Below are 23,801 nucleotides of genomic sequence, written 5' to 3'. Positions count from 1 at the left end.
AAGATACCTCTTGTCTCTGCAACACTCTCAGTCTGGGTAAGAGGGAGATTACCTTTGCATCCATCTCCTACACCCACCAATGACTGAAAAGTTTCATAGTCACATGCGTGGCTGTGATGGCAGGGACAAGCACAATTCTGTGTGGGTGTGTGTATGTGTACCTGGGTATATGATATTAAGTTATATTGAAACAAAGATATGAAAGTTGGAAGGCCCTAATCAGCCCCCATCATGAGTTACTGTTTGGGATGGACGTATCAGCCATTTTATGCTTCTGTGCCATTCACATAATACTGACCTAGCAGGAAAACAAAGCCAAAGGTTATCAAATTTGGAGCTCTTCATTATTCTACACAAAACAACCAAAACTTGCAAATCAAGGATATTAATTCACATTTAAATGATATTCATAGAAGACTAGTGCATGTGCCTTAAGCACTGCCACAATTAGATGGATTTATATAAGAGCAATGAGAATGGTGTCATAATTTGAAAATGCAAACAGATAAATTATTAAATAAATATTCAATGCCTATGCCTATAGATTTAGCCACAGACTCATTTGAACATTAATGGGAAACTTGTGTTTTAATCCTTGTGTCACTGACAATTACCTGTTAGTGTAAGGGCTGCTGAATTCCAGTGCCAGTTAGGTGTTTTCTCTCAAATTGTACAACTAGACCCCACGTGCTATAGCAATGAGTGAGCAAATACTTGTAGTTACTATTGAGTTGCACAGAAAAAGCAAGAGTATGACCACAGCACAGCAAAGAGAGGCTAGGGAGCTCATTCTGAAACAAAGGGAACAACACTAGAAAATTTAGTGCTGAGAGGAAGGAATTGATTCCCATTCCAGGGGTCTTTCTGCACATGAAGAAAAATCCTAAAATGCTACTGAATTGCATTTTAGTACTAAAAAATTTCAGTGAGCTAGTACTAAAATAAATAAAAAAAATCACTCTAATCATACCTCCCAAAAGAAGCAAAGCAACAAGACCAAGAAAAGCCCTATCACTGAAAGAGCATGCTGGGGGTACTGCAAGCCACAGGAAGTGAACCTTCTACTAATAGCAACTAGGCTCTTCGACATTTACTTTCTGGTCTAACAGAAAATACTATCTATCTAAAGCTGAGAGATGTAGTTAGAGATACTATATTGTTTGTTCCCAGTCTATACTTTCTTACCAACATACAAATGTCCATAGGAAGAAAGACCTTTCGTCTTTTACTATGATACGGAGTTGCTCTTAAACAGGTGACAATGCCTTGTGCTTTCCCAATGTGACTGGCTGCATGGTCTGCATGGATATCCCGCACACCTGTATTTTCAGAAATAAAGGTTAAAACCACATAACAACCATAGAATAGTCTGAGTGTAGCATATTAACAAGTCTCATGAGCAGAAACTACACAACTTTTGTATTACAGCTGTTAAGAATATATTTGCCTCAAACAGCATATGTTCACAGATTGTCCTTGAGACCTAATCTCAGAGGTGAAAGTTAGTAAACTAGCTGACTGATTACTACATTCTGGAGTGAGACATCTCTTAGGGCTAGTCTACAATGCATTTTTTGCACTCGTGTAGCTATATCAATGTAGCTAAACCAGTTCAAACTCCTATTACAGATACACTACACCAGTGTGAAAACTGACTTCCACTGGTACAGTTTATCCTAGTACATCAATGTAGTTACATCAGTGCAACCCCTTACCCCAGTGAACAAGAAACCAGGAATCAAATTTCAGCAATAAATACTAAGCAAAGCCAAGTGAAATTCAGAATTTCGGTCCCAAAGGAAATTCTAACATTTCAACTTTTGATTTGTCCTAAATCTAGACAAAAATTTGAAATTTTGATTTTTTTTTTTGCAGAACAAACATTTCTAAAAAAATTTGATTCAGAAATACTGAATTGTTTTAGTAGAAAATGTTGAAATCAAACAAAACATTTTGACATTCTGAAATTGAAATGGAGGGGGGAAAAAGGGAAGCGATGTCAAGGTAGACCTCCAAATCGGGAGATGAAGGATGAGGCATCTCTAGAACAAATAACAGAAATATCCAAAACACAAAATGGGGAACTACCCAGATTTCTGTTAGAAAATCAACATGGCAAAACATAAAACATTCAGTAAATTCTTGGAATGTGTTGGGGGCCCCTTCTTATTTCAGGAAGTGGAAGAAGTAACCAGAGGGGCACCCATTTTAGTTTTGATTCTGACCAACAGGAGGAATTGGTTGCAAATCTGCAGGTGGAAAGGTGTTTGAATGAAAGAAAGCATGAAATGATAGCATTCATGATTCTGAGGAACGGAACGAGTGAGAGCAGCAGAACAACAACAACAGACTTCAAAATTGCAGATTTTAACAAACTCAGAGATTAGTAGGTAAGGTCCTCTGGGAAGAAAATCTAAGGAAAAAAGCAGTTCAGGACAGTTAGCAGTTTCTCAAACAGACAATATTAAAGGCACATTAGCAAACTATCCAGGCATGAAGGAAAGATGAAAAAATAGTAAGAAGCCAATATAGTTCTTTAATTAACTGAAAATCAAAGAGGAATCCTACAAATGTGGACAGATTGCTAAGGATGAGTACAAAAAAATACCACAAGAACATAGGCACAAAATCAGAAAAGCTAAGGCACAAAATGAGTTACACCTACCAAGGAACATAAAAGGCAATAAAAAAAGAGTTTCTATAAATACATTAGGAAAAAGAAAGACGGAGGAAAATGAAGGTCCTCTACCTAGCGGGAAGGAGAACTAATAATGGATGACATCAAGCAGGCTAAGGTGTTTAATACCTATTTGGTTTCAGTCTTCACTAAAAAAGTTAATTGTGACCAGACGCTTAACACAATTAACACTAACAACAAGGGGGTTGGAACACAAGCTAGCACAGGGAAAGAATGGGTTAAAGATAAGTTAGATGTAGTCAAGCTGGCAGGGCCTGATAAAATTCACCCTAGCGTAATGAAGGAACTAGCTGAAACAATCTCAGAACCATTAGCAATTATTTTTAGGAACTCATGGAGGACAGATAAGGTCCCAGAGTGATGGAAAAGAGCAAACATAATACCATATCTTTAAAAATAGGAACAAAGAGGACCTGGGGAATTATAGGCCAGTCAGCCTCACTTGGATACCTGGAAAGATACTGGAACAAATTATTAAACAATCAATTTGTAAGCACCTAGAGGATAATAGTCAACATGGATTTTTCAGAACAAATTATGCCAAATCAATGTCCTTCTTTGACAGGGTTACTGGCCTAACGGATATGGGGAGGTGGGGGGACCAGTAGACATGATATATCTTGATTTTAATAAGGCTATTGACATGGTACCATGTGACATTCTTGTAAGAAACTAGAGAAATGTGGTCTAGATGAAATTACTATAAGGTGGGTGCACAATTGGTTGAAAAACTGTTCTAAGAGTAGTTATAAATAATTTGCTGTCAAATTGGGAGGGTGTATCCAGGGAATCCTGCAGGAGTCTGTCCTGGGTCCAGTACTATTCAATATTTTCATTAATGACTTGGATAATGGTGTGGAGAGCATGCTTATCACATATGCAGATGACACTAAGATGGGAGATTGCAAACACTTTGGAGGACAGGATTAGAATTCAAAGTAACCTTGATAAATTGGAGAATTGGTCTGAAATCAACAAGACAATCAATACAGACAAGTGCAAAGTACTACACTTAGGAAGGAAAAAAATCAAATGCACATCTAAAAAATTGGGAATAACTGGCTAGGCAGTAGTACTGCTGAAAAGGATCTGGGAGTTACAGTTAATCACAAATTGAATATGAGCTATCAATGCAATGCAGTTACAAAAATGTCAAATACCATTCAAGGGTATATTAACAGGAGTGTTATAAGATACAGCCCTGGGTGGGGCTCATGTTACAGGCCCCCTGCCTGGGACTGAAGCTCTTGTGTTTGGGTTTGGGTCCCTACACCCAGGTTGGTGGGACTTAGGCTTTGGCCCTCATGCCTGGGGCAGTGATGCTCCAGCAAGCTCAGGGTTCGATTCCCCCTCTCTCCCCGGGGTCATGGAATAATTTTTGTTGTCAGAAGAGGGTCGGAGTGCAATGAAATTTGAGAACCCCTGAGATACAGGAATAATTGTTCTGCTCTACTCAGCACTGATGAGGCCACAGCTGGAGAGAGTCCAGAGGAGAGCAACAAAAACGAAACAAGGTTTAGAAAACCTGACCTCTGAGGAAAGGTTAAAAAAAACTGGGTATGTTTAGTCTTGAGAAAAGAAGACTGGGAGCTGGGTCCTGATAACAGGGTTCAAATATGTTCAGGGCTGGCCTTACCATGAGGCAAACTGAGGCGGCCGCCTCAGGTGCCAGACTGTGGGGGGGCGCCACTAGGACCCAGAGTGTAGAAAATTGTGTCTGCTGCTGGTGCATACGTATTCTCTCTGCTCTAGATGCAGAGAGATGGTGGAGTGCTGTGCTGGAGGAAGGAGGGCACAAGAGACATAACAGGCAGACAAGAGAAAAGGTGAAAGGGAATAACAGAAAGCAGCAGGCGCTGCAGGGAGAGAGAGGAGGAGGAGCCTCTTATGTATCTCTCTAGCACCCCCAGGAGCCTGGACTGATTAACACCAGTTTCTCAGGTAGGTTCCTGTTTCCTGCTGCTTCCCTGAACCCTCTTCAGGAGAGCAGGCAGTCAACTGAAGTAGTAGAAGCCAGTTAGGCCCTTAAGATGCTGATATCTACCCTCACTCAGGCCCTGCTACCAGCCTGCTTATTTGTCCCCTTCAACTGAGTGTTGAGAGCTACTGTAGCTGGCACAGAACAGCAGTCATGAGTGAAAGAAGAAAACACCCCTCTGGGGCAGCATTCAGAAAAAAACAAAAAGCAAAGGAAGCTTTTCTATCTAAGCAGGAAGGAGCTCTCCTGAGATACATAGACACAAATGTTCACGGTGAGCCTTCCGGCCCCAGTGAGGATGTGAGTGGTGAGGAGATCCCTGATCTTCCAGTTACTCAGAATGCAGGTGACCTGGCAGCTACTGCAGCATCCATATCTCTGGAATGGTGGCCGAGGCATGAAGGAGCATACGAATATTTAGCATATCTGGCACATAAATACCTTGCAATACCAGCTACAAAAGTGCCATGCAAATGCCTGTTCTCACTTTCTGGTGACTTTGTAAATAAGAGGGCAGCATTATTTCCTGCAAATGTAAACAAACTTGTTTGTCTTAGCGATTGGGTGAACAAGAAGTAGGACTGAGTGGACTTCTAAGCTCTGAAGTTTTACATTGTTTTGTTTCTGAGTGCAGTTTTGTAACAAAAAAAATTTACATTTATAAATTGCATTTTCACAAAAAAGATATTGCACTACAGTACTTGTATGAGGTGAATTAAAAAATACTATTTTTGTTTATAATTTTTACAGTGCAAATATTTGTAATAAAAATAATGTACACTTTGATTTCAATTACAACACAGAATACAATATATATGAAAATGTAGAAAAACATCCAACATATTTAATAAATTTCAATTGGTATTCTATTGTTTAACAGTACAATTAAAACTGCGATTAATCGCAATTAATTTTTTTAATCACAATTAATTTTTTTGAGTTAATCATGTGAGTTAACTGCGATTAATCGACAGCCCTTAATTTTATAGATTTAAAGTTGGATTTTCAGAAGTGCTGAGCGTTGACCTATTCTTCTCCCGTTAAAGTCAATGGAAGCTTTACTGCGGGCTTTAATGGGAGCAGAATTAGCTCGACCATCAGCACTTTTGAAAATCCTCCCCATTAGTAAATATAGTAGCAGTACTGATAAATTCTCCATAAAACCCTAAATAAAGAAAAAGCACATACCCAGCATTTCCAAGGTGAGATACAAGAGAGCGCTATGAGTGTTGTCAGCATATGTTTCAAGTTCCTGGATGTTATGATATGCTCTGTCATCCAAATTTTTCTCCTGTAGTTTGAGCACAGAACATGAATATGTATGAGTCTGTATTCCAACATGAATATGTTTTTTTGTGTGCAAACTGATCATTATAAGCAGATCTACATAATCCTTCATTAGGGTATAGTGGACAAAAGTAACTCACATTAAGGGATGGGGAGGAATCACGTGTGTGTGTGTGTATATATGAATAAAACCATATACACATTAAGGAATACATTTTAAAACATCTCCAACAATACAAAATATTATGTATGTGCAAGGGCAACCAGCTAAGGTTGCTGAAGGAACCACAACTGTTATGGATTTAAATTCTCTCTTGCAATATTGCATTAACATTAAATCAATTGGTGCTTGTTTACACTACAAGTGCTTTGCCAGTATAGCTATACTGACAGAGTCCCCGCCATAGATCCTGTATACCAACAGGAGTTTTTTTGCTGGCAAGAACACTACCACCCCTCCCAAATGACATTAGCTATGCTAGAGAGACAAGGTGGGTGAGACAATATCTTTTACTGGACCAATTTCTGTTGCTGAAAGAGACGAGCTCTAATATCCTGAGACTGACATGACTACAACAACACTGAATATTAACTATGCTGATGGAAGCACACTGTCAGCATATGTGCATCTATACTGGGATTTTTGCTGGTATAATTATGTCAGCTAGGAGGTGTGGTTTTTTCACATCTGACCAACACAGCTATGCCAACCAAATTTTGTAGTGCAGACCTGGCCTTGGAGTCTTCATGCCATGCTACTGCAGACTCACACCCTTAGTTCTGATGAAGGTACTTTACAGTATGTTTACACTATTAACTGCCAATTCTATTCCATTGTCAGTGAATGAGGCTTATATCTCAGTGAAAGAAAATTACAGATATCAGAATATGTTCCTCTAGTGTGTGCTTTTTAAAAGCACTTTTAAACTACTGAGTGTACTTGGCTGTCTCATGCAAATGCGATCAGAAATAGAACATTCACTCACTATGACAGGAAGGCTGGTCTTGTGGATAAAAAATACAGGCCTGAGAGTCAAGAGACCTGGATGGTCTATGCCATAGATGGCTTGTGTGTGCTTGGGCGAGTCACTGGACTTCCAAGTCCCTTAGTTTCAGTGCACAATGTGTGTATTAATACTTATCTACCTCACACCAATGTGATGATGTTAAAGTAATAAATATTTATAAAGTGTTCTGATAGGAAGTATGATGGGGGAAGGAATAGCTCAGTGGTTTGAGCATTGGCCTGCTAAACCCAGGGTTATGAGTTCAATCCTTGAGGGGGCCACTTAGGGATCTGGGGCAAAATCAGTACTTGGTCCTGCTAGTGAAGGCAGGGGGCTGGACTCGATGACCTTTCAAGGTCCCTTCCAGTTCTAGGAGATAGGATATCTCCATTAATTTATAATTAATTTATTTATGATCCAGGAGACTGGAGACCCAGATTCAATAGCCTGCTTCACCACAGGCTTCCCGTGTGACCTTCAGTAAGTCCCTTAACTTCTCTGTGCCTCGGTTCCCCATCTGTACAATGGGGATATTAGCATTTCCCTACCTCATAGGGGTGTTGCGAGGATAAATACATTAGAGACTGTGAAGCGTTCAGACAACTAAGGTAATCAGGGCCATATAAGTACCTTATATATATATAGATCTTGTAGGGAAGGCAATATAAAAGTGCATGTAATCATAAATGACATTTGTTTGAGATTTTAAGCTCATAACTCATCTTGATATGAGGCAATATAGAAATATTTTAAAGTAATTTCTAAAAGCCAAACAGACAAGGTCACAGAATGCTGTCAGGAGACTATGATGTAGTAAGTGGATAGGAATAGGATGGCATGAAAAGGCAGTCTGAGAAAGTTTTTCACTTTGAGTTCTTATAAATTGCAGAGCACTGCATCTTTTAGAAATGAGAATTGACTGGAAGCCAGCTGTGTGTGAGAGCTAACTGTCTCTGATCTCTTGAAGGGAAACTCACCTCTGTGCAGAGGGCCAGCCCAAGGTCTAAGCACCACATAAGCCCACAGACCCCTAGACCCTCCAGTCAGCAGTGAGATAAATTTGCAGGATGGCATTCGGAAGCTTGCACTGATATTGCGAAAGTGAGGGCATTAGTTTTCAGAGCTGACAATCTGCAAGCTTTCATAAAAACTAGTTTTTAAAGCAAAAAAATTGAAGTTCTACCCTCTCCACCATGGCCACAAAGATAACAGAGTATGAAATGGAGTCTCAAGGAGTGGAGTTTTAAAGCAAGGGAGAAATTTTTAAAAACTACCAAGGGCCAGTATATAGGACACTCCTGTTCAAAGAAGAGAATACAACCATACAGAAACAGAAAAGATGAGCTCTAAGTTTTGGTTAGGTACACATGATTCAAAAAGTCAAAAATGAGAGGAAAAATTAAAATGCATACAACAGATTAAAAAATTACTTACTCTTTCATCAATAATCTTCAGAAGCCACCTTTTAGTCAAGTTATGTCTCTTGATAGCCTGGAAATGAACAAAGAAAAGCTATGTTACAGTTTAGAAAAAAGAAAAATTTGGAAAATTATTGAAAGCAAGGTATGATCAAGGCTGTAATTTTTTAATGATCTTTTTGTTATTAAAAGTAAGATTTGACTTGCTCAGTATCAGCTGGGTTAAATCAAAATGGAAGAATAAAATGTGTGTAATAAAGAAAATTAAGTATAAAACTTTTCAACTGATCTCTCTTTACTACTGCTACAGAAAAAACAGAATCTTGTGCCTCAAGCCAACATGTAAGTGAAGGAGAAATTTTAAAAAATATATTTTCTTTAAAATGTAATTAAGTCTACTCATTCATTCCATTACAACTTTCCACAAAATATTTGCAGATCACATTGTTCACTTCCCAAATGTTTTTTCAGGAGAACAGTAAGTAGTATGAGTATATATGTTATGTCAATAGATACTGTTTATACATAATATTCTAATATACATGAGTATTTTATATTAATTATAATTATTACATTTAATATAGAAAACTGATAATCCTCTACCATCTCCTGTTCAGCCACTCATCTCTGTCAAACTCTTGCCCTCCTTCCACAGCTGCTCCATTCTATTCCGTTTTTTTCAATCCTATTATTTACAATAATTCCCTCAAAATCACCCTCAATTTTGCAGCCAGTATGTCCTGTTGAGTATAATAAGTCTGACATGATTAACTGTTTATGATAGAAGTTTAGGAGCAGTCTGTTCTCAGAATCAAGGCTTTCTATAGATCATTATCTGCCTCTTTACATCTAATTTAAACCCTAAATAACTATTTCTGCAGATATTTTAAAAAAAATGTTGCAAAGGTACATCTTTCTAATGATTTCAGTAGGCTTTAGATTAGGCCTTAGATGCCCAACTGGTTTCCCAGTTTGTCAGCACTAACTGTCTGGTAAGTGCATTGACTGCAACAGTGCCATAGTGGTCAAGAAGCAGCAAGTTGAGTTCTGTTGAATTACAGATACTATGGCCCAAATTGTCAATAATTACTTCTAATTTTGGGTGCATAACTTCAGACATACAGGTCCTGACTGAAGTTCTGAACACTGACAATTCCCACTGAAATGTGTTTAGAATTAGGCTCTCAGTGTCTCAACTGGCGTTCAAGATGGAGTTAGAGGTCACTTTTGAAAAGATAGCCCACACATACATTGTAATTTCATGTACAATCTGATGAGTTTCCTGATAAAATACAAAACATTTTCAAAGATCAGAGTTTTCAAGCATGGGTGTCTAAACTTCAGTGCCTAAATCCATATTTAGTCTTTTAAAATCAAAGGGAGCTGCAAGCGTTCAGCACCTCTGAAAATCAGACTAGTTTTATTTAGGGGCCTTCATATGAATTTGTTCACCAAACTTTGGGAACCAAGTTTGAAAATGTGGGCCATATTGCATATAAAATATTTGGGAATAGATATTTAATATATACCAAACTGATAACTCGTGTAAAACTGCAATTGTTCCCCATGCAAACCTAGTAATGAAAATATAGTATGCAATGTTTTTGATAGAAGAAACATTAACTAAAGAAGCTCTATGAATTGGGCTACGAGAGAGGTCTGCAGGTTATCCATGAATTTGGACTGCTTTTTCAAGTTATTTTTTTACAGGAATTGTTTTTTATTTTTATAACAACCTGTCCTTTTTTGAGCAGCTACTCTCTGCAAAGACTGAAATGACCATACAGGATCATTCCAAATGCGTCCAACAACACAAGAAATAAAATCACAACAATTCCAGGAACCAATATGAGTGCACCATTATGAGGTAATCCAAGGAGATTGTTAGTTTGCCTCAGTGTTCTCTTTGCCCCCCAAAGCTGATTGAACATCCAATAAATGCTTTTAAGCTTTTTGAACTATTTCTCACTAGCTCATTTGGCAATTGATTCTGTTTGAAGGGCCTGATAGAGAAGCCAGGTGTGAGAGCAACCCTTGGTGCAGAAATGGATCTATTCCCCTCCCCCCATTACAAGATTGGTTTGCTCCCTGGAAAGAGGGTATATGACCAGCAGGTCTAACTATCTCAAAATCTGGCATTTTATACAGATGCTCATCCACATGATGTTTTCTACAATTATCCTTTGAGAAGAAACCATTCTTATTCATCCAAGCAGGCCCCGATGAGGAGAGCTGGGAAGAACATGTTTAGAAATACTCCAAGCCAGTGTAGGCTGAATCTATTAGAGCCAGACAAGAGACAACCACACAGGAGGGGACCTCTGGAACGTAAAAAGAGTAACCGAGGACCAAATCCATTCCTGGAAGCACAGACATTGTGGGAGAACAAAGAGACCAGCTTGCTTGTGGGCAGTCTGGCATGTACTGGGGCAGAGAGAGAGAGAGAGAGAGAGAGAGAGAGAGAGAGAGTAGGGTGACCAGACGTCCCGATTATTTCCCGACGTGCGGTCGGGACACTGGACAAACAAGGAAATGAGCCTGGAGCCCGGAAGTTACCAATATCAAATTTTACCCTTTGCACCAAAGACATTTAGTCTGTTCTATTGGGGCTTTGAACACTGTTCTACAGCCAAAATGCTTCTGAAATAAAATGCAGTCAAACTTTACTAATTCTGGGTCACTGAGAACGAAAATGAGGCTTAAAATTGTTGATTGGCTCTAGTTTTCAAGATATGCTATTGGGTCAGTATATACGACCCTTGACTTGGGAATGGCAGAGGATAAGTGAGTTATAAAGGGAAGGGATCTCAATTTATACCAGAAATGACTAAAATACATCTTTGACTGGATCTATGAATAAATCTATGACTGGGTTTGGACAGTACTTGCTTTTTAGGCAAAACAATGAATGATGCAATCTGAAGCTGGTATTGCGTCATACATGATATGAATTGCATCATGTTATTCCTAGAAGTCATGGATGATGCAATCATAACGAAGCTTACATCACTCTGCTGAACAAATTGCCCTAGATCAGCTCTAGAAATCATACAGTGTCGTGCTCTCTTATTTGTCAGTGTTTGATTTTGCAAAGGGACACATTTCTGTTTAGCCAAAGTGAGCAGAGATGCCTCGTACTTGTGTGAACAGTCTAGATAACTTCTGCTGTTTGTGGTGAAGTGACTTTTGCATCACAAAAGCGCAGTATAACCACTATGGTTAAGAAAGCCTATCACTTTTATTTTGGCTGCAAAATTGGAGATCAGGACAAGAGGTGGGCCCCACACGTATGCTGCAACACTTGTGCAACAAATCTTCGCCAGTGGTTGAACAGGAAAAGGAAATCTATGCCTTTTGCAGTGCCAGTGATTTGGAGAGAGCCAACAGATCATACCAGCAATTGTTACTTCTGCATTGTGCCTTCAGTTAGGAAAGGTGTGTCAAAGAAGAAAAAGTGGACTGTGCATTATCCAAACATTCCATCAGCTATACGTCCAGTACCCCACAGAGAAGGACTGCCGGTTCCTGATGCACCAGAATCATTCTCACTTGAGTAAGATGAGGAAGAGGATGAAACTTCTGGTTCTGAACCATCAATGTCACAGGACCCACATTTTCTCCCATCCTCCTCCTCTGAACCACACCTCATAACACAAGGTGAACTGAATGACCTTGTCAGGGATTTGGAACTACCCAAGAGTAAGGCAGAGCTGTTGGGCTCCAGACTACAGCAGTGGAATCTCCTGGCAGGTGATGTTAGGGTTTCCATGTTCCGTGACCGTCAAAAGGATCTTGTCCCATTCTTCTTCATGGAAGGTGATCTTGTAGCCTGCAACAACATCGATGGGGTGATGGTAGCCCTCAACATCGTTCACGATCCAGATGAGTGGAGACTATTCATTGATTCATCGAAGACGAGTCTTAAAGCTGTTTTACTGCAAAATGGCAATGTTTTGCCATCAATTCCAGTTGGTCATGCAGTCCATATGAAGGAAACCTATGACAACAGGAAACAACTTTTGAGGTGCATAAACTATGACCAACATCAGTGGCAGCTTTGTGGCGATTTGAAGGTTGTTACTCTCTTGCTCGGTCTGCAGACTGGATACACAAAGTACTGCTGTTTTCTCTGCGAATGGGATAGTCGTGCAAGAGATTCCCACTACATCAAGAAAGACTGGCCACTCCGACAGCCATTGGAGCCTGGGAGGAAAAGTGTTCAGCATCCACCACTTGTTGAATCAAGGAAGATTTTGTTACCACCCTTACACATCAAGCTGGGTCTGGTGAAGAACTTTGTCAAGGCCATTGACAAAACACAAGCAGCTTTCAAGTACCTCCGTGGAAAATTTCCAAGGTTAAGTGAAGCTAAGATAAAGGAAGGTGTCTTTGTTGGTCCTCAGATTCGTGAACTTCTTCGAGATGATGCATTTGACCATGCACTGCGTGGCAAGGAAAAGACGGGATGGAAAGCCTTCCAGTTAGTGGCAATAAATTTTCTCGGAAACAACAAGGCAGAGAACTACAGGTTATTGGTGGAAAACCTCCTCAAGGCATACAAAAGCCTTGGTTGCAACATGTCACTAAAGATACATTTTTTGCACTCTCATCTAGATTTTTTTCCACCGAACTGCGGAGCAGTGAACGACGAGCACGGCGAGCGATTTCACCAGGACATTGCAACAATGGAGAAACGCTATCAGGGCAAATGGAGCCCATCAATGCTTGCAGACTATTGCTGGACAGAGACAAGAGATGCTCCATTTAATGAATACAAGAGACAAGCCAAGAAGCGCCGAGTAGACACTGAATAGGACTAAACTATTTACATAATAGTTTTTTGCCTTTTGTTTCATAATCAATTTTATTTATATAACCCTTTTGCTGATTTTTAAAGTGTTACATAAGCAGGACAGGTGAAATATCATCATCATGTAAAGCAACCATAAACACATGAAAAGATCTAGGTTTACAATTTATGATTAAAACTCTACTATCTACACAACATACATAGACATAAAATGTAAAAACTTAAATATCTTAGAAACAGTAGCCAATCAATTGTTTTCATTGTCATATTTGAATTCAGCACATCAAAATACATAATAAATAGCACATTTTATCTCTGAAGCAGACGACTTCTCAAAAATTGTACACCAGTGTAATCTATAACTAAGGTCCAGAATACTTGCCAGCTTCTGTTTTAATTATATTAGAGCTTTGTTGTGGCTAAATAAATAAATAAATTCTGAGTTGGAGATATCTGGGAATAATGTTGGATCTCCTAGATGAGACTCAAGTAGATGCTGTTTATTTCTTGGCATTACCAGTGTTTTCTCTCTTTCTTCAACAGTTTCTTATTTATAATTTGAATAGGATTGTTGACAGAAACAAGTACTGACTTGTGCTTGGCATCACAGGAGGAAGAGCACACTAGGTGTGTCCATTAACTCAGCAGTGCCAACATCAGAAAAAGGGGATAGTAAAGGGCTGTGATCCCTGACCTCACATAAACAACAGGCAGTAGATGGGGAGCCATGATGCCCTCAAGTGAACCCTCTAATCATACAGGAATTGTAGTATACTAACCCACCATTACAGGGGGTTTCCCTGTTTTTTCTGCACTTTCAACACGGACAGAGGCACATGATACCTTAGATGGAGAGTCTAAGATGTTAGTCTGTGGTCCTAAGGCAGTGACCTATCCCAGCTGGAAATCATAACTGTAAAGCAACATATTGGGGTCTATTTATTCCCATGTTAAGTACAGGCAACCACCAGTTATCTGGTGCAGTGGGGGTCCTAAATAGAGCGAACAGGTTTGGTCAGCTGGTCATTTTGTCCCCAACCATGGCCAGCGGAGATGCTAAATTGTAGGCATGCTTGAATTCGTTGTTCTGGAGCTTCCATGAACTTACATAAAGGTGTCTTGAAGAAAATATTTCAAAAGTTGGCAGGTACATAGAATCCCTGTGACTCAGCATCCAAATCAGGACTTGCATTTTGTGCCAGTTTTTTTTTTTAAATGACCAACTGTCAGCTATGCAGTTTTCTAGGGAGTCAGAGTGCATTGGAATACGAAATAGTGTGCATTATAGTTTTGACTGTGAGGGTGTGGGCCTCCGATAGTGTATCTTTCTTTGTATGGTCTCCTTTCTGGCTTTAGTCTCTGATCACACTAATTTCAGTCTTCTTTTGGTTCTTAAACCTTTGGAAAAGGCTAGCAGAGGCTGAGGAAAGTTTACTTAAACACTTTAATTGGTACTGATTTACAATTGTCACTCTAATGATTTTGTCCCTTCACCTGGTTAGAAGGCAAATTCTCTGATTAACATAGTTCTGACTAGTTGCTACATTTTTCTGGTAACTTCTCCCTAGATATCAGCTTCATGACTGTCCATCTCTCCCTTTTTTGCTTCAGGCTGCTCTTAGTATAACACATACAAAATATCATACAATATCTATATAACACAAAATACAGTTAGTATGCAGTATAGCACATGCAAAACAACAAAACATTTTCCGCAGGTAAAAGAATAATTGTACGTAAATTTTAAGACAGGAAAGATATTTTACCTTCCACAGTTCTATAGCAACTGGCTGATGTGGTGGGTTATCACAGTATATATCTTCCACAGCTTTCCTCCAAAACTGCATTCGCATCAAACCTATGGTCTTCTGTGTTATGGAGTCTTTAATCTGGAAAGAATATATTTACGAGTGAAATTTACAGTCTAATGGAGGCAATTAGTTTACGACACTTAAAGAGCATAACTAAGTATCATCTTTCCTGAATGATTTTTCTGATCACATGCCATCAGTATGCATCTTTCACAAGTAAGACCATGTCTACACTCCAAGCTAAATTGGCACTGCTGCGAACAATGCAGCGGTGTTGATTTAGCAGGTCTGGTGAAGACACGCTAAATTGATGGCAGAGTGCTCTCCCATCAAGTCTCTACTCCGCCTCCCTGAGAAGCAGAAGCTATGTCCACAGGAGAGCATCTCTTGTCAACATAGCTCAGTGCAGACACTACTGTAAGTCGACCTCCGTTATGTAACTGAAGTCAAACATAACTTAAATAGCATAACTTAGATCGACTTACAGTGTAGTGTAGACCAACTTGGTCATTTGAGGACTCATAAAGGACTTACCTAGGAAGTGGGAGACCTAGGATCTAGTCCCCTAATCCATTGACTTTATTTAGTCAGAGTGCAACAACTTCAACATGAAAGACTGAGGGAGCCCCACATCAGAATATCCCATAACCCAATGGTTAGAGCACTCACTTAAGAGGAGTCACATCAATGTTCAAATCCTTTCTTCCCCTCAGGTAGAGGAGGGACTTGAACCAGGGGTCTCCCATATCCCAGGTGAGTATCCTAACCACTGGGCTAAAAGTTGAGAAAAGTCCTCTTCCTCCTCTGTGGCTTTTTGCTAACAGAGTAGGCACCTACTGTAAATAGAGTGTTTGCAACTGAGAATGCCAAGACAACATGGGCGCCTCCCTGCAGCCCAGACTTAGGTGCCTCTCTCCAAGACAAGGGCGAATTGTAGCACACACCCCTCTTATTGGATGACTAGCTTGGGTGGCTCCCGGCCCAGCATGATGGCTTTTGTGAATCACAGTTGAAGGTGTCTCTCCCCACTAATTGTATAGGAGGTTAGGGACTTAACTCATGGCAGGTCTACGCTACAAATTTACAGCAGCACAGTAGCTATGAGCAGTAGCTGTGCCGCTGTAGAGCTTCTGGTGAAGATGTTCTAAGACAATGGGAGAGGTCTCTCCCGTTGGCTTTATATCTCTACCACTACAAAAAGGAGACGCTCTCCTGCCACTATAGCACTGTCTGCACTGGCACTTGCATCGGTATAACTATGTCACTCAGGGGTGTGGATTAATCACACCCCTGAGCGACGTAGCTACACCAAAGTAATTATGGAGTGTAAATCAGGGGTCACGCTTTGTGAATCACAGGGATTTTCTAGGTGCCTAAAAGTTAGAAGTTGTGACACTCAGCCTCACAACACCTAATTTGTTAGGCCACAGTCACTGCCCAAAGAGTTTACAATCTAAAACAGTGAGCAACATACAAAAGGAGTAGGAGAAAGAGAAAATAAAATACATACAATTTTTATACACACACACACACACACACACACACGTACTTTTTTATTTTTCTTTTTTTTAACATGACTTCAAAATGAAGGCACTAAAGACACTGAGGGCTTGCAAGAGTGAGTCAAACTTTTACTACTATCAGGATTTCAACAGCTGCAAGAGAACAAGTCAGATAGTGACATATCTATCAACAAGAAAACTGCCAGCAGAGCTTGGATTCCAGTGTTCAATTGTTTGTGATGATGTACAAAGCAGAATGTTAAATTATTTGCAGTCTGGATACCTTATCATCTTGCAGGTTTGGGCACTAAGTGCCTTGCCAGCGATGCTGAGTTTTCAGCTCCCCAATGCAACCTACAGGTTCAGCATCTCACAGGGACAAGCCCCTAATAATTAACGGCTTGATTTTCAAAGGTGCTGAGCACCAGCAGCTTACCCATGAATCAACAGGAGCTGTGGGCACTCAGCTTCTCTCAAAAATATGGCCACATATATCCCAAATGAAACAACACACGTTGGGTGAAATCCTAGCCCCACTGAAATCAATGGCAAAACTCAGGGAGGGGGAAATAATCGGGGCAGGATTTCACCCCACAGACATAGCATACTAAATGAACAATTTTATTCTTTAAACATTTTGCCAAGTTATTCTGGTATTTTATTTAAAAAAATTGACAGTTAACTTAAAGTTTCAACTGGCTCGCCTTCAGTTCACCAAAATATGCAACAATTAAGATTTTTCATCGATCATGCCTGTGTAAAAATCAGCTTTTCTCCAGTCATGCAATTTTCCAATAAGAAGTCTATGACTATAGACAAGCTGTTCGCAGGAAGGGCCAATACCTCTGACAAACAAAAATGTATCTAATATTCCACAGCGAAGATCAAACACTTTGCCCAAATCTTCCTGTAAATTATAAAAGATTGTTTTGTTGTACATTTCACCTTAGTCACTTGCTTTACCTATCACAAAAATCACATCTACCTACTTCAGTTCAACTAGATTACTAAGCAATTTTTAAACATTGCTACTAGATAATATTTTTATATGTATCACTTGACAATTAAAATACTAAACTTCAGCAAGCTATTGCATGCTAATGTAATTCTTGTTTTTGTGATTAGTATTTGTTTTACTGCTCTTGAGATTTTCTTATGCTTTTTAATCACAGATATAAAATATATTTTTAAAGATTCAGCATCGCACTACTGAAACCCAAAGACCAGCAGCTATTTCAAATATTCTTCTGAAGGCACACATATTATGAGACTGGGCTGAACCACAAAATCCAGATCAGAATCTGGATTTCAATCACACAAAGTTCAGGTCCTGGACCAGTTTCACCTCAGAGGAATCCACGCCAGGGGATCACAGGCAGCGTTCCCACTGCTAGGGAGGGCAGCTTTAAATTCTGCCAGGAGTTTGCCAAGAGTCCTGACAACAGAGGCCGAACAGGATTATGTTTAACCAGCACATCCCCTGGGCTGTTCTAGCCAGGCCTTCCTTGCAAGCATCAACAGGCAATTTGTGGGTCACTGTGGTGGGGCAGATCTCCAACCCAGTCAAGAAGGAGTTAAAGAGCTTCTCTGGGCAAAATCAGCCTTAACACAGCAGCACACTTGTGAAGCTTGTCAAGCCTGCAGATAAGCAGGTCCTTAAAAGGGAGGATGATGCTTGCTGCCTGTAGGGTGGCACTCTGAAGGTGTTCCCCAGCACCTTGCAATAGGGGTTGCTGACCAGAAAATGGATTGAGAGTCTTGGCTGCCCAAGCCCTCTCAGGAAAGAGAAGGGCAGGTACTTTTCTCTTTTATTTTTCTCCTTGGCTTCCTGAAGGCCCAGGGCTCTGCTTTTTGAGAGCTGTGGAAGCATACTGACTTTTTGTTTGGACTACTTTAACTCCTCCCACCAGGGGGCAGATGCCCTGAACAGCACAGCTGGAGGGCTGTGCACCAGAGACAGAAGTACTGCCAACCCTCTGCCCAAGGGGACATTAGAGAAGTATAGCCTACTACAGCCATCTAGCAGAGAGAAGATGTAACCACATTGTTGTTATTTTTTAAATCTGCAACCTTCCCTCCTGAAAGTCTGCCAAGGCTCTGCCAGCATAGACCTAGAAATGAATCTGCCCTCAAGGTTTTTGGTTTGATCCTCTCCAGATGGATCTGAATTGTGCAGCTGACTCCTAAGTTTAGATTCTAAGCCTCCTCAGTTTCTACAGGTGTTTAGATCTGGGGGTTTGTGGTGGACCATCTGTTTATCACCCTTTGAAACACAAAACTTTAATCTCAGCATATAACACTTTTTTACAGTTCAACCTAGAGTCTTGAAATGATTGTTATAGTTCAGTATTTCACAAATATATTTTAATACCTGCCTGGGCCAGTTCAACGTTGAAGGCTCTCAGAGCAAAAGCAGAGGTGCGGGATTCTGCAGGCAACAACAGAGAACACAAAAACCCTTCATAGTCACGTTTCCTATATATGACAAACAAAAAGAGATTATACATTTTATTTATAACTATATGTAAATTAGCAAAGAGTCCTGTGGCACCTTATAGACTAGCAGATGTATTGGAGCATGAGCTTTCGTGGGTAAATACCCACTTCGTCGGATGCATGTAGTGGAAATTTCCAGAGGCAGGTATAAATATGCAAGCAAGAGTGAGTCAGGCTAGAGATAACGAGGTTAGTTCAATCGGGGGGGGGGGGGGGGGGGGAGAAATGAGACCCTCTTCTAGCAGTTGAAGTGTGAACATCAAGGGAGGAGAAACTGCTTTTGTAGTTGGCTAGCCATTCACAATCTTTGTTTAATCCTGAGCTGATGATGTCAAATTTGCAGATGAACTGAAGCTCAGCAGTTTCTCTTTGAAAGTCTCTGTCTGAGGGGTTGGAGCAGAGACCAACACCTACAAAATCTTCACCAAGCATTCTCAAAACTACGATATCCACACGAGGAAATAAGGAAACAGATCAACAGAGCCAGACATGTACCCAGAAGCCTCCTACTGCAAGACAAGTCCAAGAAAGAAACCAACAGAACTCCACTGGCCATCACACACAGGCCCCAGCTAAAACCTCTCCAATGCATCATCAGTGATCTACAACCCATCCTGGACAACGATCCCTCACTTTCACAGGCCTTGGGTGGCAGGCCAGTCCTCGCCCACAGACAACCCGCCAACCTGAAGCATATTCTCACCAGTAACTACACACCGTACCATAGTAACTCTAACTCAGGAACCAATCCATGCAACAAACCTCGATGCCAACTCTGCCCACATATCTACACCAGCGACACCATCACAGGACCTAACCAGATCAGCCACACCATCACCGGTTCATTCACCTGCATGTCCACCAACGTAATATACGCCATCATATGCCAACAATGCCCCTCTGCTATGTACATCGGCCAAACTGGACAGTCCCTATGTAAAAGGATAAATGGACACAAATCAGATATTAGGAATGGCAATATACAAAAACCTGTAGGAGAACACTTCAATCTCCCTGGACACACAATAGCAGATTTAAAGGTAGCCATCCTGCAGCAAAAAAACTTCAGGACCAGACTTCAAAGAGAAACTGCTGAGCTTCAGTTCATCTGCAAATTTGACACCATCAGCTCAGGATTAAACAAAGACTGTGAATGGCTAGCCAACTACAAAAGCAGTTTCTCCTCCCTTGGTGTTCACACCTCAACTGCTAGAAGAGGGCCTTATCCTCCCTGATTGAACTAACCTCGTTATCTCTAGCCTGACTCTTGCTTGCATATTTATACCTGCCTCTGGAAATTTCCACTACATGCATCCGACGAAGTGGGTATTCACCCACGAAAGCTCATGCTCCAATACATCTGTTAGTCTATAAGGTGCCACAGGACTCTTTGCTGCTTTTACAGATCCAGACTAACACGGCTACCCCTCTAATATATGTAAATTAAGCATTTGACTGGTCAGCACTGAACTTACTTCTAACAGGAGTGAACTGTGACATCAACTAGTAACTCTGGCCAACGCAAAAATAGATGTTTTTATTTTAAACAGTTAAATGAACAGATTTCATTCACTCCCCCCTGGGAAGTAATCTGAACACCCAGTGCACCAGCGGGAGCAGCTGCACCTTTCAGAATCAGGCTTTAAGAGATTTGCCCAAAGTCACAAAGCAAGTCTGTGGCAAAACTGCAATTACAGTCCAGATCTCCTGACTTCCAATCTTGTGTTCTAATGAAACCACGCTTACAGAGATTGTAATATTTTATTATAAAACACAACACTCTTTGGAGCTTGGCAGAGAACAGTTTGTTTAACCTGTGGAGTTTCTGGGTATGTCTACTTCTGGAGCTGCAGGTGTGATTCCCAGCTTGAGAAGACATACCCACGTTAGCTCTGATGAAACTAACAGCTAAACATATAATATAGCTGCAGTAGTGCGAGCCACTGGACGGGCTAGCCACCCCCTAAGGTCTTGGATGGGCATGTACTCGGGGCAGCTAGCTTCTCTTGCCACTTGTGCTTCCATGTGTACACTCTATTTTTAGCATGTAGGCTCACTGAGCACTAATGCAAGAATGTCTCTTCGAACTGGGAATCAAACTCCCAGCTTGAAGTGCAGATACCTCCTTTTGTTTGTTTGCAATTCCAATCACAGCATAAAGTTTACAGCTGTGGCATACTGACTATAGGTAGCATGCTGCTGATCTAAACTGATGTACACTCCTTTGGCCACTTGGGAGTGCCATTATCATAGAATCATAGAATGTCAGGGTTGGAAGGGACCTCAGGAGGTCATCTAGTCCAACCCCCTGCTCAAAGCAGGACCAATCCCCAGACAGATTTTTACCCCAGTTCCCTAAATGGCCCCCTCAAGGATTGAACTCTCAACCCTGGGTTTAGCAGGCCAATGCTCAAACCACTGAGCTATCCCTCCCAATTAAAAACAGCTACAGCACACAAAACCGTACCATAAAATGCATAGTTCTGTTCACCTATTCTTATTGCAAGCAGAATTCAAAACTGTCTATATGGTTAAGGTTTCAGAGTAGCAGCCGTGTTAGTCTGTATCCGCAAAAAGAAGAACAGGAGGACTTGTGGCACCTTTGTTAGTCTCTAAGGTGCCACAAGTCCTCCTGTTCTTCTTTATATGGTTAAGGTGCCTGTTTTTTCAGCCCTTGCATTTATAGGGTGAAACTTTGCATTCAAGGTTCAGCCCCTAACTTCAAGAGAGAGACATCTGGACACACATTTACTCACTTTCATGATAACTGTTGATCCCCTCCCACCCCATTTTAGTTATGTTTGTTTCATAGATGAGGTAAAAATAAAAACTAAGTGGGCAAGTTTTAACTATTTAATTATGAGTGTCAAGGCAAAAAGAAAACTAGGTTTGCAAACAAGTACTTTGTGGAGATAAAAACAGTAACTGGAAATCTACTGTGAATTTTCAAAACAAATCCCTGAAAGCACTTTGGGTGACCTTGGGCAACTACTTTCTAAACCTGTTCTAGAGCCTGATCCAAAGCCCACTGAGGTCAATGGAAAGACACCCATCGATTTCATGGAAAGATCATGCATCTGACGAAGTGGGTATTCACCCACGAAAGCTTATGCTCCAACACGTCTGTTAGTCTATAAGACTTACATTGCTTGTGTTACTTCACCTCCCGCAAAATGAGGATTAATTTTAAAGGTGACTTACAACAACTACTAAATCAATTAGGGTCATGCCTTTTATTGCTTTTTTAGTATGTTACAGCCCTCCTTCCCCACGGGGCTGGGGCTCACTGGGACAGGGGTTACAGCCTCCCTCCACCACGGGGCTGGGGCTCAGGGTGGGGGCGGGGGTTACAGCCCCTCCCCCGCACGGGGCTCGTGCGCAGAGTGGGGGCGGGGGTTACATCCCTGCGCCCGCTCCACACCGGACTCACCGCAGCAGCTCGGCGCAGTACTGCACCTCTCCCCCGGGGCCGGGCCGGCTGGAGGCTGGCGCCGCGCTCCCTCCCCAGACCGCCGGCCGCACGAGCCGCCCGCGGGCATTTGGTCCCAGCAGCTGCCGGGAACAGGGCCTGTAGCGCGCTCCGCAGCTCAGTGCCATGGCGGCCGCCATGCTGCCTGGTGCACCGCCCCTCCTGTCAATCACCCCCTGCCTGCAGTGCCGGTCTGGGCCTCCGCCCGGTCTCTGAGACCGGTAATGTAAACAACTGCTTCTGGTGTGATTTGCTACCGGTAACAGTTACTGATACAAAGTTGTTCTTATTTGCTGACTTGTCCTAATTTGCTACCTTCCCACCTTTCCCGTCCTCTGATCCTGGGATAGACAGCAAATTGTGAGCGATCGGGGTACATCTGCCTATTTTGCCCACCACTGGCTACACTAACTTTCTTTTATATGCAACAAAGCGTGTCTAAAGAAAAAAATTGACATTGGTGTGGGATGGAAGCATAAAGTCTTCAGCTTTCAAACAACCCTGCCTCCTGTACCAATGTATCAATTACCTCTTAATAGAGTGAGGTCATTTAAACATCATGTATTATGCAGCTTATACATATTTTCGATTAGTATGTTATTAAAATATAAATTAAATAGTACAATGACATGCATCTGCTCAATGATAACAAAGGTAAATGATGAAGTGCTAAGAGTAATGAAAATAACATTTTAAAAAGTAATCAATTGAAAGGAGCAAAAGTATATTTAAAATAGATGACAAGGAAGGGAGCGGCAATTCAGAGAATCCCAGCAGCAGATAAGACAAATTTGTAAACTGCTATGAGACTTTAAAAACAACAAGGAGTCTGGTGGCACCTTAAAGACTAACAGATTTATTTGGGCATAAGCTTTCGTGGGTAAAAACCTCACTTCTTTGGATGCATAGAGTGAAAGTTACAGATGCAGGCATTATACCCCCGATACTATGGGACTTTATGCAGTCATATAAACTGATGAGCAATTCTTTGTTTCTGAGAGGATATATGTAAAATATTTCCCTGAATTAAGTCTCCCGCAGTGCCTCAGTAGATTATATCAGATAGGAAGGAGCTGAGGTGACTAGGCATTGGGATGCCCAGCCCTGAGAAGCCCATGCTGAGATGGACTGTCCTGTAGGACGGGAAATAAAAGAGCCCCTCTGACCAAATAAAAAAAAATCTGCCCCCACTTTCCCCCACCCTATTTTTGCAAACACTGGTGTCTCAGTCCACAGGGGTATAGCTGTTACCCTGTGCAGTGTTTTGCCCTCTGGCAGCCTCTGACCCCTGAGCTTAACTCCAGCTCCCTGATTTTGCCTCTCCT

The 23,801-nt window shown here is 41.1% G+C and overlaps 1 protein-coding gene across 7 annotated transcripts in view; it reads right to left on the bottom strand.

Annotated features, from left to right (window-relative positions):
- Positions 1–22,667, bottom strand: part of NDUFAF6 (NADH:ubiquinone oxidoreductase complex assembly factor 6) — a 51,074-nt gene extending 28,407 nt beyond the window's left edge. For 3 of the 7 annotated variants that reach the window (XR_010598933.1, XR_010598934.1, XM_024105268.2), the window contains exons 1-6: positions 22,438–22,666; positions 18,887–18,986; positions 14,965–15,087; positions 8,405–8,461; positions 5,865–5,967; positions 1,186–1,319 (exon numbers count right to left, since the gene is read on the bottom strand). Coding sequence is in view for 4 of the 7 variants with exons in the window: in XM_024105268.2 (XP_023961036.2) it covers positions 1,186–1,319; positions 5,865–5,967; positions 8,405–8,461; positions 14,965–15,087; positions 18,887–18,986; positions 22,438–22,616 (696 nt within the window). In the remaining 3 variants the exon portion in view is untranslated. Of the gene's footprint in view, positions 1–1,185; positions 1,320–5,864; positions 5,968–8,404; positions 8,462–14,964; positions 15,088–18,882; positions 18,987–19,857; positions 21,210–22,437 lie in introns of those variants that run through there. The other 4 variants (XR_010598935.1, XM_042845097.2, XM_024105269.3 and 1 more) reach the window with 3 other exon arrangements.
- Positions 22,668–23,801: the final 1,134 nt, after the last annotated feature.

The sequence above is a fragment of the Chrysemys picta genome, chromosome 2, assembly GCF_011386835.1.
Source record: "Chrysemys picta bellii isolate R12L10 chromosome 2, ASM1138683v2, whole genome shotgun sequence".
NCBI lineage: Eukaryota > Metazoa > Chordata > Testudines > Emydidae > Chrysemys > Chrysemys picta.
This window is presented reverse-complemented; position numbering and strand designations above follow the sequence as displayed.